The following is an 18,326-nucleotide window of genomic DNA, read 5'->3' as shown; positions in this document are numbered from 1 at the left end:
GTCACTTCAACACACACCTAGGTGAATCCGGAAGTAGACTGCCCAACAACCTCGGGCGAGGGGAGGCGGGGCCTCAGTAGGCGGCAGCACATTGGCTGCAACCAGACCTAATACCAGCTTTTGGGGAAGAGGCTACCCACAACAGTGCTGTGCGCATGCGCAAACGCGACCTCCATCCCGCGCCAGGTGGGAGGGGCGGTGAAGTGGGGGGGGGGGGTCGCACGGCGCCCTCTGCGCCTGCGCCCAGGCGCGAGGTGGGGCCGCGGGCGCCCGTTCTCTGGGGTGCGCGCGGGGGTAGGGGGCAAGTGTCAACCGTCACCCTGAGGTGGTGGCGGCGGGATGGCGACGGCCTCTGGGCCCTCGGACTTAGCTGGCACCGGAGCGCCCCCACCTGGCGGGGGAGCCCAAGCGGCGGCGGCCGAAGAGGAGGAGAGAGAGGTGGTACGGGTCCGAGTCAAGGTGAGGCTTACAGCCTGCTGGTCGGCCACCAGTCCGAGGGGCTTCCAGCAGAGGGCGAGGCGGAGGCTGTCCTAGGATGGAGGGCGGAGCCAGAAGCGGGGTGTTAACCTGAGGGGCGAGGTTTGAGTGCTGAAAGATGGGAGGAGGGGAGGCTGGACCTGGGAATGCGGGCGCAGGGCTTGAGGACGCGGGGCCTTAGGGATATAGCCTGGGGTGAGGGTCTGAAAATGGAGGGAAATGGGTCTGTAGATTGGTAAGGGGAGATTGTGGGGAGATAGGGGAGGAGACATAAGTTTGAAGGAGGGACCTTAATAATTTGAGGGGTGGGATCTTGAGGAATGAGGGGTGCTGTTGCCCTCTGAGAAAGGAGGTGCTGAAGTCAGTCAACATGTGTGTTGCCAATGCACATTTGTGCAGGTCCCCACCCTGGATGACCTGAGACGCTCATCTCGAAGATGAACAGCTAAATAAATGAGATGCCTCGGACCCTGATGAATGTCATGAGGAAATAGCGAAAAGGGTTCTGAACTAGGGAGTTTTCTTTAGACAAGGTTGTACACGGACCTCCCCAGAGAGGTGTTGAAGGAGCAGAGACCCGGATAAGGAGTCAGTTGTGTGCATATGGGGAGAAGAGTGTTCTAGGCAGAGAGAACAGCAAGGGCAAAGGCTGGGAGGTGGAAATGAGCTTGCATGTTTTCTTAACTTTCCATATTGCTGGTAGGAGGTGAATCAGGAGGTTGGAGAGGGTCAGATTGTGGAAGGCCTTTGGTATGTACTCTGAGTAAGAAAACTGTTGTAATAGGTGACTAACAAGGGTGGTGGCACTGAGGAGGATGAGGAGAGGCTAGATTCTGGAGAGAAGTAAACAGATCACTTCAGTGTAATGGAGCAAGCTCTAAGGTAGAGGTTTAGAAGTTTAGGGAAAAATGATGCTTGATTGTGAATGAGCCAGTTGGAGAAAATGGGAAGGTTATTCCAGATGGGACCAGCACAAGCAAAGGCCTAGAGCCAAGGTATGTTCAAAGTAACTTCTAGCAATTTGGTGGTACCAGAGCATGAAGTTCAAAAACGCTGACTGGATAGAGGCTCGCAAGGGTCATATAGGACCACTTACTGGGGACCCTGAGGTTGCCTTTGAAGAGGTTTAAGGAGGGGAGTGTTGCAAATAGATGTGCTAGATTAGATTGGTTGCCACGTGGAGGACTGATTTAATTGGGGCCAGGCCAGATACTGTGACTCTGGCAACCAGAGTTGAGGAGATACAGGATTGAGTGCCTGGACTCTTGCAGTAGCCTCCTCCTCACTAGACCACTGCTGCCTCCCTTCCCTCACAGTCTGTTCTTTGCAGAGCAGTCAGATCCTGTTAAACCCTAACTCAGACCATGTCTCCTCCCGGCACAGAGCCCTGGCATGGCTTCTTTTACTCAGCAAACACTAATGTCCTCACCAGGGCCCAGAATACCCACCTTGATCTGGCCCCCGTGACATCTGTGACCTTGCCTCCAACCACTCATTCTGTTTTAACCTGATAACATGACCCCCCCCCCATAGCCTACCCACTGTCTTCTCTCCCCAGAAATACGAGAGCTTCTTGTCACCTGAATTCCGCTCTTTCGCCGTCGATCCCCAGATCACCTCGCTGGATGTGTTACAGCACATTCTCATCCGAGCCTTTGACTTGAACGGGTGAGTGATGGGGTGCTGGGCACCAGCTAGTGGGCCACCCACCTCAACAGTGATGCTTTGGCTCTTTTGTCATTGTTTGGTAGGATTTTTTTTTGTTTGCTTATTATAAATAGTCCTACAATGAACAACCACCTGGGTATATCTTGGACTGTTTGAGGAAATCTAGTCATAGGATAAATTTCTAGCAGTGGTATTGCTAGGCTAATGGGTGTGCGCTTTTTAAATTTTAGTGGATATTTCCAAGATGCCCTCCTGATGGGTTATCACCAATCCACAGTGTCACTAACAGCAAATAAAAGGACTGTTTCCCTCATACCCTCACAAACACTGTTACTAGAAAACTGGAAAATTTACCAATCTGATAGATGAAAGTGGTATTTCCAGAAACAGGCATGATGGTTATTTTGGTGTGGTTATTTTGGAGGAATACACGTACATGAACAAATTCAGATTCAAAAGTGATGGGTATTTAGGATGCTTTTAAGGTCACAGTAGTTGTCACACAGACATAATTTGCATAGTTACATAGGTATATCTGAAAAACAAATTGTTATTTGTTATTTGACCTTTTTGTATAAACATTTGTGTTAGAAAAACTAGCAGATATACAGATTGCTTCATTTTTAATGCAGTAAGAAAGTGCATTTAAAAAAAAGTGAGAAGAAAGGAGGCTGCTTTTCTTCTCACTCCTGCCCTTCAACAACCCCTCATGTGGGGAGCAACATCTTACAGGTTTTTAATGTGCCCTCTAGATACAAGCAGGTGTGTACCTGTTCCTCCATGGAACGAAGCAGAACTGGCTGCAGTCTACTGCAACCCAGTTCCCAACACATAGTAGGAAGTTGTCTTCAGCACCTTCTGTCTTCCCCTGCTTTTGGAAACTGTCCCTGAGGCCTCCAGGGCAGGAGTACTGAGAGCTGCCATGCCTCCTCTGTCCAGAAAGAAGAACTTTGGTATCAGCTACCTGGGCCGGGATCGGCTGGGGCAGGAAACTTACCTCTCACTCCTGTCTGACTGGGACCTCAGCACGGCCTTTGCCAACGCCTCAAAACCTTACCTGCAGCTGCGTGTAGACATTCGTCCCACTGAAGATAGTGAGTACCCAGCACTGGGGATGAGGTGGGGGGCAGGAACACTGCTTTGGGACCCACTCTTTCCCCATAGGATGACTCCACCATTCACCATATACAACCTCACAGTGGGCTAGGGAAACCAGGTCTCCTAGGTCCTGATCCTGTATCACCCTCTGTGTCTCAATTTCTTCACCTATAGAGATAATGGTATCTTAGGACTGTTGTGAGGGGAATTCATGTAAAATGCCTGGAAAGGTGCATGGCTGCATAGTGAATGCTCCAGAAGTATAAGCTCCAATTATAGTAATTCTATATATTATTATAGCATATAATCTCATAATATGTTATGATTATATACTGCAGTATTCATTCATTTCTTTGTTTTCTAGCTCATTAAATTTCCTGACATCACAGTTATGGATAATATCCTTTTTCTTGGGGAAAACACAGTTTAAGTGTTACAGGGTAGATGTCATGATATCTGCAAATAATTCAGCAAGAAAATAATAGGTGTGGTGCCTCCCAGGTGGCGCAAGGGGTTAAGCACAGCACTGTGAAGCTATCCACAGCCTCTGCAGCACCAGTTTGATCCCTGGCCAGCGAGAGAGCTACCCACATGGCGCAGCAGACCTCACCTGTCTCGTCTGCTCCTCCCCTCAGCAGTATATTTCAGTAGATCTGCCTGTTCTGTTCCCCATTCTGTCTCTGGTGAATCCTCTCACCCCCTACGCCTCTGGCCTGTACCCCCCGCTGTTGTATGCATAAATAAATAAATCTTTAAAAAAAAAGAATATGAAAGGTATACATAGAGAGAGAGCAAGATGAAGCAAAGGTGGCAAAATTGTTACTAGGGAAGTGATGAAGGATGAATGAGTGTTCAGTGTATTCTTCTTTTTAACTTTAGTGTAGATTGGAAAATCATCTAAATGAAAAGTCATGGAGTAGAAGGGAGTAGAAGACATGGTTCCCAAACTCAGGGAACTCATGTGCCCATTTGGGAATATTGAGGCATCTTGTTGCTATCCTAAGAATAGATAAGTAGATAACATTGGGGCCACTGTACATGTATAATTTTTTTTTAAAGATTTATTTCTTTATGCATAGAAGTGCTAGGGTACAGGCCAGAGATGCAGGGGATGAGAGGATTCACCAGAGACAGAGTGGGGAATAGAACAGGTAGACTGACTGAAACACACTGCTAAGGGGAGCAGTAGGCGAGACAGGAGGGGTCTGCTGCGCCATATGGGTTGATCCCTGGCCAGCTGGGGATGGATGCGGATTGCTTCATAGTGTGGTGCTTAACCCCTTGCGCCACCAGGGAGGCCCTGTACGTGTATAGTTTTATTCACTGGAGTGTGAAAACAGCCCTATAAGGTAGAGATGATCCTTATCCCCATGTTATAGATGAGGTAACTGAGGCTCATAGGGGACAGGACTTGTCCATATCACATGAGACAGTAAGTAGAGGAACAGGGTTTGAACCCAAGCAGTGGCTCAGCTGGCTCCAGAATCCTTGCTCTTAATCATTTGACTCTACAAAAGTTGGGGCTTGTTAAGACTGGCAACCTTGAGAAAATGAGATAGACAGGAAGAAAGACAAAGGAGGGAAGAATGGAGGGAGGGAAAGAAGGAGAGAGAGAAAAACAAGATTCAGAGAGAAAGAGTGACAGAAGTGGGCAGAGACCCTGGAACCTCTGCTCCTGGGTAGCCATATATGCTGAGATCAGCCCCTTAACTAACTCCCAAACCTCTTTCCTAACCTGTAAATGGGCACAGTGGCACTATTTCAGTTAAGAAATAAAATCTGGTCCTCCCTGGTGGTGCACAGGTGAAATTCTCAGCACTATCAAGCTATCACCAGCCTCTGCAGCACGAGTTCCATCCCCAGTCAGGGAGGTGACCCACATGGCGCAGCAGACCTCTCCTGACTTGCCCGCTGCTCCCCTCAGCAGTCATTCTGCCTGTTCTGCTCCCCACTCTGTCTCTGGTGAATCCTCTCGCCCCTCCCCACCCTGCACCTCTGACCTAAACCCCAGTTCTTGTATGCATAAATAAAAAAAATCTTTTTTTTTAAAGAAAGAAATCAAATCTGCTTGGCTAATAGACGTGTGAAGAAAACCCTAACTGCATAAGAACTGACAGGAACACAAATAAAGCAGAGATAGACACCCATCAGTTTGGTAAAAAGACATTTCTAAAAGTTAACTTTTTTTTTAAAGATTTATTTATTTATGCATACAAGAACTGGAGTACAGGCCAGAGGTGTGGAGGGTGAGAGGATTCACCATAGACAGAGTGGGGAGCAGAACAGGCAGTTCTACTGAAATACACTGCTGGGGGGAGCAGCAGGCGAGTCAGGAGAGGTCTGCTGCGCCATGTGGGTGGCTCCCTGGCTGGCCGGGGATCGAACTCATGCTGCAGAGGCTGTGGATAGCTTCATAGTGCTGTGCTTAACGCCTTGCACCACCAGGGAAGCTGTAAAAGTTATCTTCTTAAAGGGAGAATAGCTTTCCAGTTATTGCTGGGTCCATTCTTTTCCCACTGCCATCTTATTTACCAAATTCCTACATATACTCAGGTTTGTTTTGGAATTCTTCATCCTTTTACATTGATTGCTGCTAAATCCTAAGCCAGTTCCATCTTGCTTTAATCACATAACTTTGCGGTATGTTTTAATATTTTCCTTTTCCAGATTTTTTCGTGAATCTTCATTACACTGTTATTTTCATTCAATAGGATTAGTTTGTCATTCCATTAAACTCCTGATGGGAGTTTAATTGGCTTTGATGGGAGTTACATTTACTAAAAAAAAAAAAAACTAGTTTTTATTATTTATCTTTTTTAAGTGTTAAGTTTTATTTACAAAGCTTCTTTGTTGTAAGAAAATAAAAACTGCTGTTACAATCTAGGTATAACTGGTAGCCACAGATGGTTGGCTTACCAGTCACGGCTGGCCAGCTACAGCTAGACTATTAGACAAAAGGCTAGCAAGACTTACAGTTTGGTTGGGGTGAAGTCCCCAAACTTGGTGGCAGATTTCCAACAGGGACTAAATGTCACAGGAACTATTCTTTGGCTCTTTGGGTGGATGAGTGTCCTGGTGTTTGTATCATAGCTACCTTTGAAAAATAAATAGCTGCCAAGTCTATCTGAGCCTCAGCCTTCCCACAAATACTGAACAGTTCTTTTTTTTGAAGTTTGGGTCCTAATCATCTTCTCCATTATCATGTTTCTCTCTTCTCTTCACCTTTCCTGCTTTCTTCCTTTTCTTCATCCTCATTGTCTTCATCTTCAACCTCTCCATCATGTGAAAATCTAAAGAAACTCATTTTTAATTATCCAGAAATAAAACATTTCAAATAATGCAAAAATTTCCCACAACCACTATAGCTAATCTTAATCCCCTACCCTTTTGCCTCAAGAAAATCAGTTTGATCAGTTTGATGTATAAACTTGCATGTATTTTATTTATCCACATATGGAGATACCCAGGTGTATTCCTATTTATATATGTACACCAATGGTATGTGTTTGACATAAATGGTATGATATTACACATTGATAAGTAAGTCTCTGATAGATGGAGCTGTTATTACAGATATTATTTATGGCATTCTTGTCCCAGTCATTCCCTTGCTGTGACCTTTAGGATGGCCCAGCCCCTCTTTGGGGAAGAAGCCCGTTTCTATCACTTCTGTGATAGAAAAATTACCAAGTCTATACTTTTGACCAATTTGTCCATTTGTGATATGAGTCCTCTATTGTCATATGTTCTGCAAATATGTTTTCCCAGTTTATCTTTTGTCTGATGGCTTTATGTGTGATGTCTTTTTTTTGCCTATCAGCAATTATAATGTGTGTGCCATCTTACACTTACAGCTCTCTTTTATGATTTCTGAGTTTCTCCTATTACTTTGGAATATTATCCCCAGCTATAAGCTTATACAAATATTCTCCTCGATTTTCTTCTAATAGGCTTATTATTTTCTTTTTTTAAAAAAATATTTATTTATGCATACAAGAACTGGGGTACAGGCCAGAGGTGCGGGGCTGGCCAGCAGAGGGATGGAACTCATGCTGCAGAGGCTGTGAATAGCTTCACAGTGTTGTATTTAACCCCTTGCACCACCAGGGAGGCCCTATTATTTTCTTTTTTACATATAAATACCCTATCAACACTGTGATAAGTAAACCTAGCTTTTTAAAAAATGACAAGTCAATTATTTATTAAATAATTTATCAAATAATGTCATAATTTATTAGGTCATAATAAGTTTCATAAATTTATTTAATCATTTTTAAATCATCAATCATTTATTAAATAGCCAACTTCTCTTTTTAAATTTTTAATTTTTTTATATACATTTTACATCATTCTTGTACAATGTATGCTTTCTCCTCTCAGATGTAGTCCCTGTGGAATTCCCACCACCAGTTCACCCGTGTCCCATCACCATAGTCCCTTGCGCTCTTCCTACCCATTTTGATCCATCACCCTCCTCCTCCCCTGCAAAATGTCTCTGATTTATAGTTGCCTGTTGATTTTGATTTTTAATTTATTATGATTTCCCCCCAATCCCTTATTTGTTTCCTCTACATTCCTCCTATAAGTGAAACCATCCAATATTTTTTTCTGACTTATTTCACTGAGCATAATCCCTTCCAGCTCCATTGATGTTGCTGTGAATGGCATGAGTTTATCTTTTTTGATTGCTGAATAATATTCCATTGTGTATATATTCCACATCTTCTTGATCCAGTCATCTGTTTTGGGGCATTTGGGTTGTTTCCATAGCTTACCTATTGTAAATAGTGCTGCAATAAACATAGGGGTACAGGTGTCCTTTTGAATTAATGTTTTTGTGTCCTTTGGGTAGATTCCCTAGGAGTGGAATTGCTGGATCCTATGGAAGCTTCATTTTTAGTAGTTTGAGGAACCTCCACACAGCTTTCCATAGTGGTTGGACCAGTTTGCACTCCCACCAGCATTAAAGGAGAGTTCCTTTTCCTCCACAGTCTTGCCAACATTTGTTGTTGCTAGTTTTTTTAATATGTGCCATTCTCACTGGCATAGGGTGGTATCTCATTGTGATTTTGATTTGCATTTCCCTGATTACAAGAGATATTGAACATTTTTTCATAAGCCTGTTGGTCATTTGCATTTCCTCTTTGAAGAAGTGTCTTTTTAGCTCTTCTGCCCACTTTTTGACTGGATTGTTTACTTTGTTTTTGTTGAGTCATGTGAGTTCTTTGTAGATCTGTGTGATCAGTCCCTTGTCAGTAGTATCATGTGCAAAAAATTTCTCAAATCAGTGGTGTCTCTCTTTGTTTTGGTTAATGTCTCTTTTGCGCTACAGAAGCTCTTTAATTTGATGTAGTCCCAGCTGTTCATACTTTCCTTCACTATCTTTGCTTTAGGTGATGTGTCTTTAAAGATGTTACTGAGATATATGCCATGTAGTGTTTTGCCTATGTTTTCTTCTATGTATTTTATGGCTTCAGGTCTTATGTCTAATTCTTCAATCCATTTTGAGTTGGTTTTTGTGCATGGTGTGAGGTAGTAATCTAGCTTCATTTTTTTGCATGTAGCAACCCAGTTTTCCCAGCACCATTTATTGAACTAACTGTCCTTGTTCCATTGCATAGTCTTTGCTCCTTTGTCAAAGATTAGTTGTCCATATATGCGTTTGCTATTCTATTCCATTGGTCTGTGTGTCTGTTTTTGTTCCAGTACCATACTGTTTTTAATTATTATGGCTTTATAGTATAGTTTGAAATCTGGGAATGTGATACCTCCTTTCCCATTTTTTTAGTCAGGAGAGCTTTGGCTATTTGAAGTTTTTTGTGGTTCCTTATGAATTTCATCAATATTCTATTGCTTTGAAGAATATCATTGAAATTTTTATTGGAATAGCATTGAATCTGTAAATTGCTTTTGGTAGGATGGCCACTTTAATAATGTTAATTCTTGGGCCTCCCCGGTGGCGCAGCGGTTGAGCGCTGGGTTGCTAAGCCGCCCGCGGCCTCTGTGGCGCCGGTTCGATCCCCAGCTGCTCCCCGGCCACCGGAGGAGGGTCCCACATGGCGCGCAGACCTCTCCTGCCGCCCGCTGCTCCCCTCAGCAGTGTACTTCGGTCCTTCTGCCTGCTCTGCTCCCCGCTCTGGCTCTGGTGAATTCTCTCACCCTCCCGCACTTCTGACTGTACCCAGTGCATGTATAAACAAACAAACAAACAAACAAATAAATAAAACATGCCTCTATTAAAAAAAAAATAAAAATAATAATAATAATAATGTTAATTCTTCCAATCCATGAGCAGGGGATGACTTTCCATTTCTTTGTGTCTTCTTCTATTTCATTTAACAATGTTTTATAATTTTCTTTGTATAGGTCCTTCACCTGTTTTTTTTTAGGTTTATTCCCAAGTATTTGATCTTTTTTGTTTCAATTATAAAAGGGATGATTTTCTTGATTTCTTCTTCAGATTGATTGTTTGTATATAAGAAGGCTACTGATATTTGTGTATATAAGAAGGCTACTGATATTTGTTGATTTTGTTACGGAGCAACCCCGATATAAAACGGGTTGCCTGGCTGTGGGTCCTCACCCGCGTGCTTAAAAGGGACTTATGAATACTCCACTACAGGCACACACAAAAGGTTAATAAAAGGTTTATTTACAAGGGAAAGGGAATTAAGGAAATGTACAACTCAGGGAGAAAATAGGGAAATAAAGTCTTTAATGCGTCCTACCTGATCCTCTGACCTGGAAAGCCAAAGGCACTCTCCGAGCTGGCCAAATGCTGCGAGATGGCGGAGAGCCAAAATGGGGGATCCTCTCCAAAGCCCACATGTCTGGTTTTACCAAACCTGGCTGCTTAACCCCACCCTCAGGTTCCAGCAACCTTCCCTTTGGTGGTGATGGGATTTGGAGTTCCCAGTGTCTTTTGGCTTTGGTCTGGAGTGGGGGGTGGAGTCCACAAAGCCTGTATGGAATTAGCTTTAGGACATCCTTTTCCCCCTAACAATTTCTCTAAGGTTCATTTATGTGTACAAGAGCTGGGGTGCAGGCCAGAGATGCAGGATCAAGGTGAGAGGATTCACCAAAGACAAAGTGAGGAGCAGAGCAGGCAGATGGACTGAATACACTGCTTAGGGGAGCAGCGGGTGAAACAGGAGAGGTCTGCTGTGCCATGTGGATCACCTCCCTGGAACGGGATCCAACTTGTGCTGCAGTGGTTATGGATAGCTTCATAGTGCTGTGTCTTAACCCCTTGCACCACCAGGGAGGCCCCTGTGTGTTGATTTTGTATCCTGCTACTTTACTAAACTGGTTGATTATTTTGATTAGTTTGTTTTTTGTGTGTGGAGTTTTTGGGGTTTTCTGTATATTATCATATTGTCTGCAAATAGTGACAGTTTTATTTCTTTTTTCCCTATTTGGATTCCTTGTATGCCTTTTTCTTGTCTTATTGCTCTGGCTAGGACTTCCAGTATTATATTGAAAAACAGGGGCCTCCCTGGTGGCGCAGGCGGTTGAGCACAGCGCTGTGAAGCTGTCCACAACCTCTGCAGTGCTGGTTCGATCCCTGCCGGCCTTGGAGCAACCCACATGACGAGTGGACTCCTGTCTCGCCTGCTGCTCCCCTCAGCAGTGTATTTCATCAGTCTGCCTGTTCTGTTCCCCACTCAGTCTCTGGTGAATCCTCTCGCCTTCCCGCACATCTGGCCGGTACCCCAGCTCTTGTATAAATAAAATAAGTCTTTTTAAAAAAAAGAAAAAAGAGAAAAGAAAAGAAAAGCAGTGGTGAGAGTGAACATCCTTACCTTATTCCAGACCTTAAGGGAATTGCTTTCAGCTTTTCATCATTGAGAATGACATTGGCTGTGGGTTTGTCGTATATGACCTTTATTATGTTGAGGTATGTTCCTTTTATCCCCAAAATTTCAAGGGCCTTTATCATAAATGGATGGTGAACTTTGTCGAATGCTTTCTCAGCATCTATTGATATGATATCAATCATATGGTTTTTATTTTTCTTTCTGTTGATATGTTGCATTACATTAATTGATTTTCAGATGTTGAACCATCCTTGTGCCCCTGGAATAAATCCCACTTGGTCATGGTGAATTATCTTTTTAATGCTTTGTTGGATTCTGTTGGCTAAGATTTTATTGAGGATTTTTGCATCAGTGTTCATTAGAGAGGTTGGCCTGTAGTTTTCTTTTTTGTGTTGTCCTTATTCAGTTTTAGTATTACTGTAATGTTGGCTTCATAAAATGTATTTGGTAGTATCCCTTCCTTCTCAATTGTTTGAAAGAGTTTATGTAGGATAGGCACTAGTTCATTTCTGAACACTTGGTAGAATTCATTTGTAAAGCCGTCTGGTCCTGGGCTTTTGTTTTTTTGAGGAGGGTTTTGATTGGTCTGTTTAGGTGTTGTTTCTTCTTTATCTAGCTTTGGATGACTGTAAAGTTGTAGGAATTTGTCCATCTCTTCTAGATTGTTGAACTTGTTTGCATATAACTGTTCATAGTAATCTCTGATTATTCTTTTGATTTCTGCTGTGTCGTAATTTCTCCTCTTTTGTTAATGATCCTATTTATTTGTGCTTTCTCCCGTTTTTTCCTTGTGAGCCTGAATAGCCACCTTTTCTACACTGATTTGAAATGCCACTTTTGTCATTTGTTGAATTTCCACATACATTCGGATTTATTTCTGGGCTTTCTATTACATTCCATCAATTGGCTCTATTTGTCTATTGCTATGCTAACACCATACTTTATCCACAGTGGCTTTCTGGTAAATTTTAATAAGGCAAACTTTGCCATTGTCCCAGTATCCTTTTTTTTAACTCTTCTTTGTCTTAACTATTCTTTTTTTTTTTTTTAATTTAAGGGTATTCTTTTTTCTTTTTTTTTTTTTAGATTTATTTATTTATTTGTTTGTTTGTTTATTTATTTATTTATACAAGCACTTGGTACAGTCAGAAGCGCGGGAGGGTGAGAGAATTCACCAGAGCCAGAGCGGAGAGCAGAACAGCCAGACTGACAAAATACACTGCTGAGGGGAGCAGTGGGCGGCAGGAGAGGTCTGCGTGCCATGTGGGACCCTCGCTGGCAGCCGGGGATCGAACCTGCACTGCAGAGGCTGCGGGCAGCTTCGCAACCCAGTGCTCAACCACTGCACCACCGGGGAGGCCCTGTCTGAACTATTCTTAAATGTGAATTCTTTCATGTGAACCTTGAATAATTTTTTCCAATTCCAGGGGAAAACCCTCTAGACATCTGATTGGCATGGAACAGAATCTATCTCTCAGTTTAAGGTTTGGGAGGTTTGACAATTCTATGGTCAGGAAATGTAGTATGTGTCACATATATTAAATATTGTGACAAGCAGGATCAGGGGCAGCACCCTATAATGAAACCCTTGGATATTTCTTTAGGGAGATGTGGCACATTCATACTTAGTAGATTATATAAAGCCTATATATATAGTGTTGTATCAGTTCAGATTTACCACAAGAGGAGTTTGTGCTTGTAAAATCCATCGTCCATTTTATTACTGAGTTAGTTCTTCTTAAAATTGACATATCATGTCTCCCTTTTCCTGTAGCATTTTTGGCCTTGAACAGTGCTTTTTCTGACATTTGCTTTGCTGCTCTTGCTTTCTCTTGGGTTGTTTGCCATGTATACCTTTCGGTTTATTCAGTTTTTTTTGTTGTTTTATATTTTAAATTTTCAAAGGACAGGTTAACTAAAAAAAGGGGGGGAAAGGAGGCATCTGCATAGACACAGGTGGGCAGAGAGCTGCTGCTGCTGCTGCTTTTCAAAGTAAAAGGACTGTTAAAAGAGACGCCTGCGTAGATACAGGATGAGAGCTGCCTGGTTATTCCGTTTTCAACTTTTCTGGGTCACCTAGTTTTAGGTGTGTCTCTCATTAAAACCCCACAGCATGATTTATACTTTTTATGCAGTAAACTCTTTAAATTACTCTTTCCCTTCTGTCTCTTCCACCCTCCCTTGTCCTTAAAATGAAAACTTTGTGACATTTCCACATCTTATTCTTCTGGTCCTAGCCCTTAACTTCTGGGTTTTCCTTGATGTTTTTTTTCCTATTTCAATTCCAGGCTATCAGCATCTTTTCTTTACAGTAAACTGCTTATGTTTCAGGAATCCTGATGTAATACTTAATATTCCAAACTCCCTATGACAGTATCTTTGTCATTTTTTTTGTTTTTTATTTTTTATTCTTTTTTAAATTATCTTTGTCATTTTGTTTAACTAAATAGATTAAAAACTTGGGACCTGTCACCATTTGTCTTTCCTGTTGCCTTCCTCCACCTTGAGCCACTGTGGTCATTTGCTTAGGGAGCATCTTTTTTTCTCCTCCAGCAAGCTGCATGGGGCAGATGTACTCTAATGATGAAAAATGTCTTTCTCTGACACTCATGGTGCATACTGTCTTGGCTGCTGCAGGCCCTTGCATCCCAGAACTTTCTTCTCTGTGCTCTGTAGGAGCCAGAAATGCATGGTCTTCTTGCTCCCAGAGTTGTGGAACAGAATTCCATTGCCAGTTTGGCCATCTCCCTGTTGTGAGCAGCCTGGTCTTTGTGTCTAGAGGCTGGCAGGGGTTTTTCTTCAGTCCTAGAAGTTGGGCATTTTACCAGCATGTGACTAGGGAGGCCTGTTGGATAGGCTGTTTGTTAATGGATCCTATCTAAGACTAGAGGAGCTGCTTCTTCATCCCAGGGACATTTTCCTTCATACCTATATAATACTGCTGTATTCCCCTCACCCCTTTCCTCCCCCCAAATCATCAAGCTTTAATCATGTGCCTTGTTTGTTCTTTCAGACCCTTAATTTGACTTTTGGTAGTGTGACCTTCATTTTACCTGTTAAGTGTTTTAATGCCCTGACTAATGTTTTAGAAGGACCACTCTGGCAGCTGTTGGGAGAAAGTAGGGAGGGGCAAAGAGGAAGCAGGGGCTGGTTAAGAGATAGTTTCAGGTGAGAGGTGTGGTGGCTCAGACGAGGGACCAGGCAGAGGGAAGAGGTGAAGTTGAAGTCTGTTCTGCAAGCAGAAGCCACAGAACTTCTGTCCTGAAGGTTGAGAGCGTGAGAGGCAGCAAGGACATCTCTCAGATTTCTGGCTTAAGCCACTGAACAGACAGAGATGCTGTTCACTCACTGAGGAGCAGTGGAGGAGATAGGGTCTAGAGCAGATCTTGGCTTCCCTTTTGGACCCCTTAAATTTGCAGTGCCCTGTGAGCCCTCCAGAGAGAGACAGTGACATCCAATGTGACCTTGCTTCCCCCTCAGCTCTGCAGGAGAAAGTGCACTGGGCTCCATGGAAATGCTGGTGTGGAATTTGCCTGTCAGTGGCAGTGGCTTAAGTCAACCCTGATTTGTTTCATATAGTAGAGTTGGAAAGCCGACACTGCTATTGACTTAGCAGCTCTGGCACCAAGGTTGACCACTCTTAAAACTGTCTTGAGCTTACCTTCAGGTGACCACTCTTCTTTGGCCACCACATCACATTTGAATAAATGCAAGGGGTAGTAAAGAAGAGAGAGAGAGGACAGACTTCTGCTAGTGTTCTAAGGGCCAGAGTGGATAAAGGCAAGCACAGCATTATTTCCTCTAACATACATGATATACCTTGTCCACAGACACTTTTCCTAAACTCTATCTGGGCTCTAGAAGGAGGTAAAAGAGGTTCAGATCCCAGCCCTGTCATTTCCTTCCTGGAGAATCTTGGCCATTTACTAATTGTTCCAAACCTGGAAAGTGAGAAAGATAATGGTAGTCTATACTGATTATGGGAGGAGGACTAGCATGAACAAGACTGAGAGCTTGGGCTTTCAAGCTTGGGGTCTGGCCTTCAAATTTCAATTCTTTCACTCACTAGCTGTGGGGCCTTTGGCAAGTGTTTACCCTGACTCTGCCTTGTTTCCTCAAAGAAAGAGCAGCCATAAGACCAGTGCCTAACTGACAGGAAGGTATGAACATTAAATCAGTTAAGATTTGCAAAGGGGGCCTCCCTGGTGGCACAGGGTGCACAGGCCTGCACCCCAGTTCTTGTATGCATAAATAAATAAAAATAAATCTTTTTAAAAAAGATTTGCAAAGGTTCAGTCCTTGTCACAGTGCCAGGGACATAGTAACTACTCAGTAAATAGTGCCTTATATTGTTAAAATATTAGTCTGTGTAGCATTTTGTGAGACAGTGGCATGATTTTGGATGACCTGGGAAGAGGCAATGGGAGTGGTCCATTGCCCTGTGGGGGACCTGGCTTCAGTAGGAGAGGAACCTGGCCCCAAGGGCTGGGGTTCTCAGCCCCATTATCATATTGTGTCACTCTGTGTGCCCAGGCCCGCTGCTGGAAGACTGGGACATAATCAGCCCCAAGGATGTCATTGGCTCCGACGTGCTGCTGGCTGAGAAACGGTCATCATTGACAACAGCTGCTCTGCCCATCACACAGTCCATCCTCTCTCAGGTGGTGTCAGGGACTCCTGGGGTGCAGCTGTGGCTGGGGGGCAGGGCCTACCTGACACCCCAGATTCTGAGCATGCTGGCTGGCATCTGCCCCTCGCCCACCCAACTGATAGATAGCCTCTCCCTCCTTCTATCACAGGTCGGCCGCACCTTGTCTAAGGTCCAACAGGTGCTGAGCTGGTCCTATGGGGAAGATCTCAAGCCCTTCAAGCCCCCCTTGAGCGATGCTGAGTTTCACACCTACCTGGACCACGAGGGCCAGCTCTCCCGCCCAGACGAGTTGCGCCTGCGTATCTATCACGGGGGTGTTGAGCCCTCCCTGAGAAAGGTGAGACTCCTCTGTCACGTGTTGGAGCCATCGCTCCTGCTGTCACAACTAGCTCAGGAGACGCGCAGAGACCACAGTGTCATGGGACGGCATAAAGAGATACCAGAGCAGCCAGTTCTCCTTTGGTGGGGGCTAGGAGTCAGAAATGGGAAGGCAGATGCTCCCAAAGGAGGACCGAGACCCACAGCAGGTGAGTTGGGGGAGACAGATATACTGGAGTCCATGGCACATGTGTAGACCCTCGGTCTGGTCCTTTCCCCCTCCCCCCCGGGCAGGTGGTGTGGCGGTACCTGCTGAATGTGTACCCAGATGGCCTGACAGGTCGCGAGCGGATGGACTACATGAAACGCAAGAGCCGCGAGTATGAACAGCTGAAGAGCGAGTGGGCACAGCGAGCAAGCCCTGAGGACCTGGAATTCATCCGCAGCACAGTCCTCAAGGACGTGCTGCGGACCGACCGGGCCCACCCCTACTATGCCGGGCCTGAGGATGGCCCGCACCTGCGGGCACTGCACGACCTGCTCACCACCTATGCTGTTACCCACCCCCAGGTGTCCTACTGCCAGGGCATGAGCGACCTGGCCTCGCCCATCCTCGCCGTCATGGACCACGAAGGCCATGCCTTCGTCTGCTTCTGTGGCATCATGAAGCGCCTGGCCGCAAACTTCCATCCCGATGGCCGCGCCATGGCCACCAAGTTTGCCCACCTCAAGCTGCTGCTGCGACATGCCGACCCTGACTTCTACCAGTACCTACAAGAAGCCGGTGCTGACGACCTCTTCTTCTGTTACCGCTGGCTGCTGCTCGAGCTCAAGCGTGAGTTTGCCTTTGACGATGCCCTCCGCATGCTTGAGGTCACCTGGAGTTCGCTGCCCCCTGATCCTCCTGAACACGAGGTAGAGCTCGTGGGACCACCCATCCAAGTGGCAGACGCTGGCTTCGGTGGCCACAGGGGGCGGCCAGTGCGACAAAGGCACATGCTGCGGCCTGCCGGTGGAGGCAGCAGCGCCTTCGAAGATGCTGTTGATCACTTGGCCACGAGCAGCCAGGGGCCTGGTGGCGGGGGGCGTCTCCTGCGACAAGCCAGCCTGGATGACCTCCAGCAACTCAGGGATAACACAGGCCCCAGGAGGGACTCACTGGTCCAGCTGCCCCACCCAGCTGCCCTCATTAGCTCCAAGTCCCTCTCTGAGCCCCTGCTGAACTCCCCAGACCCACTGCTCTCCTCCTCTTCCCGCCCTGACTCCCCATCCTCCTCCTCTCCGCCATCCACCCAGGAGGCCTCTCCTGCTGGCGATGTGGCTGCCAGATCCCCTTTGATGCCAGAGGTGAGCTCCCCACAAGACCCTGGGAAGTCCCTGCCACCTCCACCCCCACTGGGCCTGCCCCCACCCCAAGAGTTTGGCCGGGGAAACCCATTCATGCTCTTCCTCTGCCTGGCCATCCTGCTGGAGCACCGTGACCACATCATGCGCAACGGGCTGGATTACAATGAGTTGGCCATGCACTTTGACCGTCTGGTGCGAAAACACCACCTGGGGCGCGTCCTCCGCCGCGCCAAGGCACTCTTTGCTGATTATCTGCAGTCAGAGGTGTGGGATTCAGAGGAGGGGGCTGAGGCCACAGCTCCATCTTGATCAGGTTCCCTCCAGCCCAGGAGCCCCACCAGTTCTTTACCGTGAGGGCCTACATATGAGATCCCACTCCTTGCCTGCCAACCCTAGACCTGTCCAGGCATGGGGCCCTCTTCCCCAGGTCTGAGAATAGGGGGCTCTGCTTTAGCACTGCCCCACAGAGGCCACAGCCTCTTTTCTGTTTTTATTATTTTGTTTTTAACAACTGTACTTTGCACACATGAAGGTCACTGTGGTCTGTGTATTTCTCTGCCGCCTCCCTGGGTTTTGTTGTAGCTGGACTCCGCAGGGACTGGGAATCTTTACCTGAGGGAGCCGAAGTACTCGGCTTGGTGGAGGGTGGTTCCTGCTTCCCCTTTGGTGGGAGAGCAGATGCTGAGACTGGGTTCGAGCAGGTGAGCCCAGGTCCAGGACGGCTGGAAGAAGACCTGAGGCTGTTTTCTGGTGCATCTGTAGGCCTGTAAGCATCTGAATTAGGGCTGTGAATGCGTTTTCAGGACAGGCCTCTGAATGAGGAATAAGAGAGAGTGGTCCTGATCCAAAAAGGGCAAGTGTCATTCCAAAGACTGGAAAGCACAGGCTACTTAGGAACACGGAGCCAGCCACCACCTGTCACTGATTCTAGAAACCAGACCCTTTCCTGT

General features: G+C 45.7%; 1 protein-coding gene across 1 annotated transcript; it reads left to right on the top strand.

Annotated features, from left to right (window-relative positions):
- The first annotated feature begins 256 nt into the window (after positions 1-256).
- Positions 257-17,907, top strand: TBC1D25 (TBC1 domain family member 25). The gene is made up of 6 exons (XM_037512440.1): positions 257-459; positions 2,036-2,145; positions 3,085-3,239; positions 15,594-15,721; positions 15,860-16,048; positions 16,324-17,907. Exons 1-6 carry the CDS (start codon positions 340-342, stop codon positions 17,683-17,685), a joined length of 2,064 nt encoding a protein of 687 aa, XP_037368337.1. The 5' UTR covers positions 257-339; the 3' UTR covers positions 17,686-17,907.
- The last annotated feature ends 419 nt before the right edge of the window (positions 17,908-18,326 follow it).

The sequence above is a fragment of the Talpa occidentalis genome, unplaced genomic scaffold, assembly GCF_014898055.3.
Source record: "Talpa occidentalis isolate TD23 unplaced genomic scaffold, MPIMG_talOcc4v2.1 talOcc4.15, whole genome shotgun sequence".
NCBI lineage: Eukaryota > Metazoa > Chordata > Mammalia > Eulipotyphla > Talpidae > Talpa > Talpa occidentalis.
The sequence above is the reverse complement of the archived record's forward strand: the minus strand, read 5'-3'. Positions and strand labels throughout refer to the sequence as shown.

Bases quoted from the DNA above. Each gene is read 5' to 3' on its own strand.
- TBC1D25 (XM_037512440.1), top strand. From the start codon at position 340: ATGGCGACGGCCTCTGGGCCCTCGGACTTAGCTGGCACCGGAGCGCCC. The intron at 3,240-15,593 runs GTGAGTACCCAG...CTGTGTGCCCAG, and splicing joins CATTCGTCCCACTGAAGATA to GCCCGCTGCTGGAAGACTGG. The intron at 16,049-16,323 runs GTGAGACTCCTC...CCCCCCGGGCAG, and splicing joins TTGAGCCCTCCCTGAGAAAG to GTGGTGTGGCGGTACCTGCT.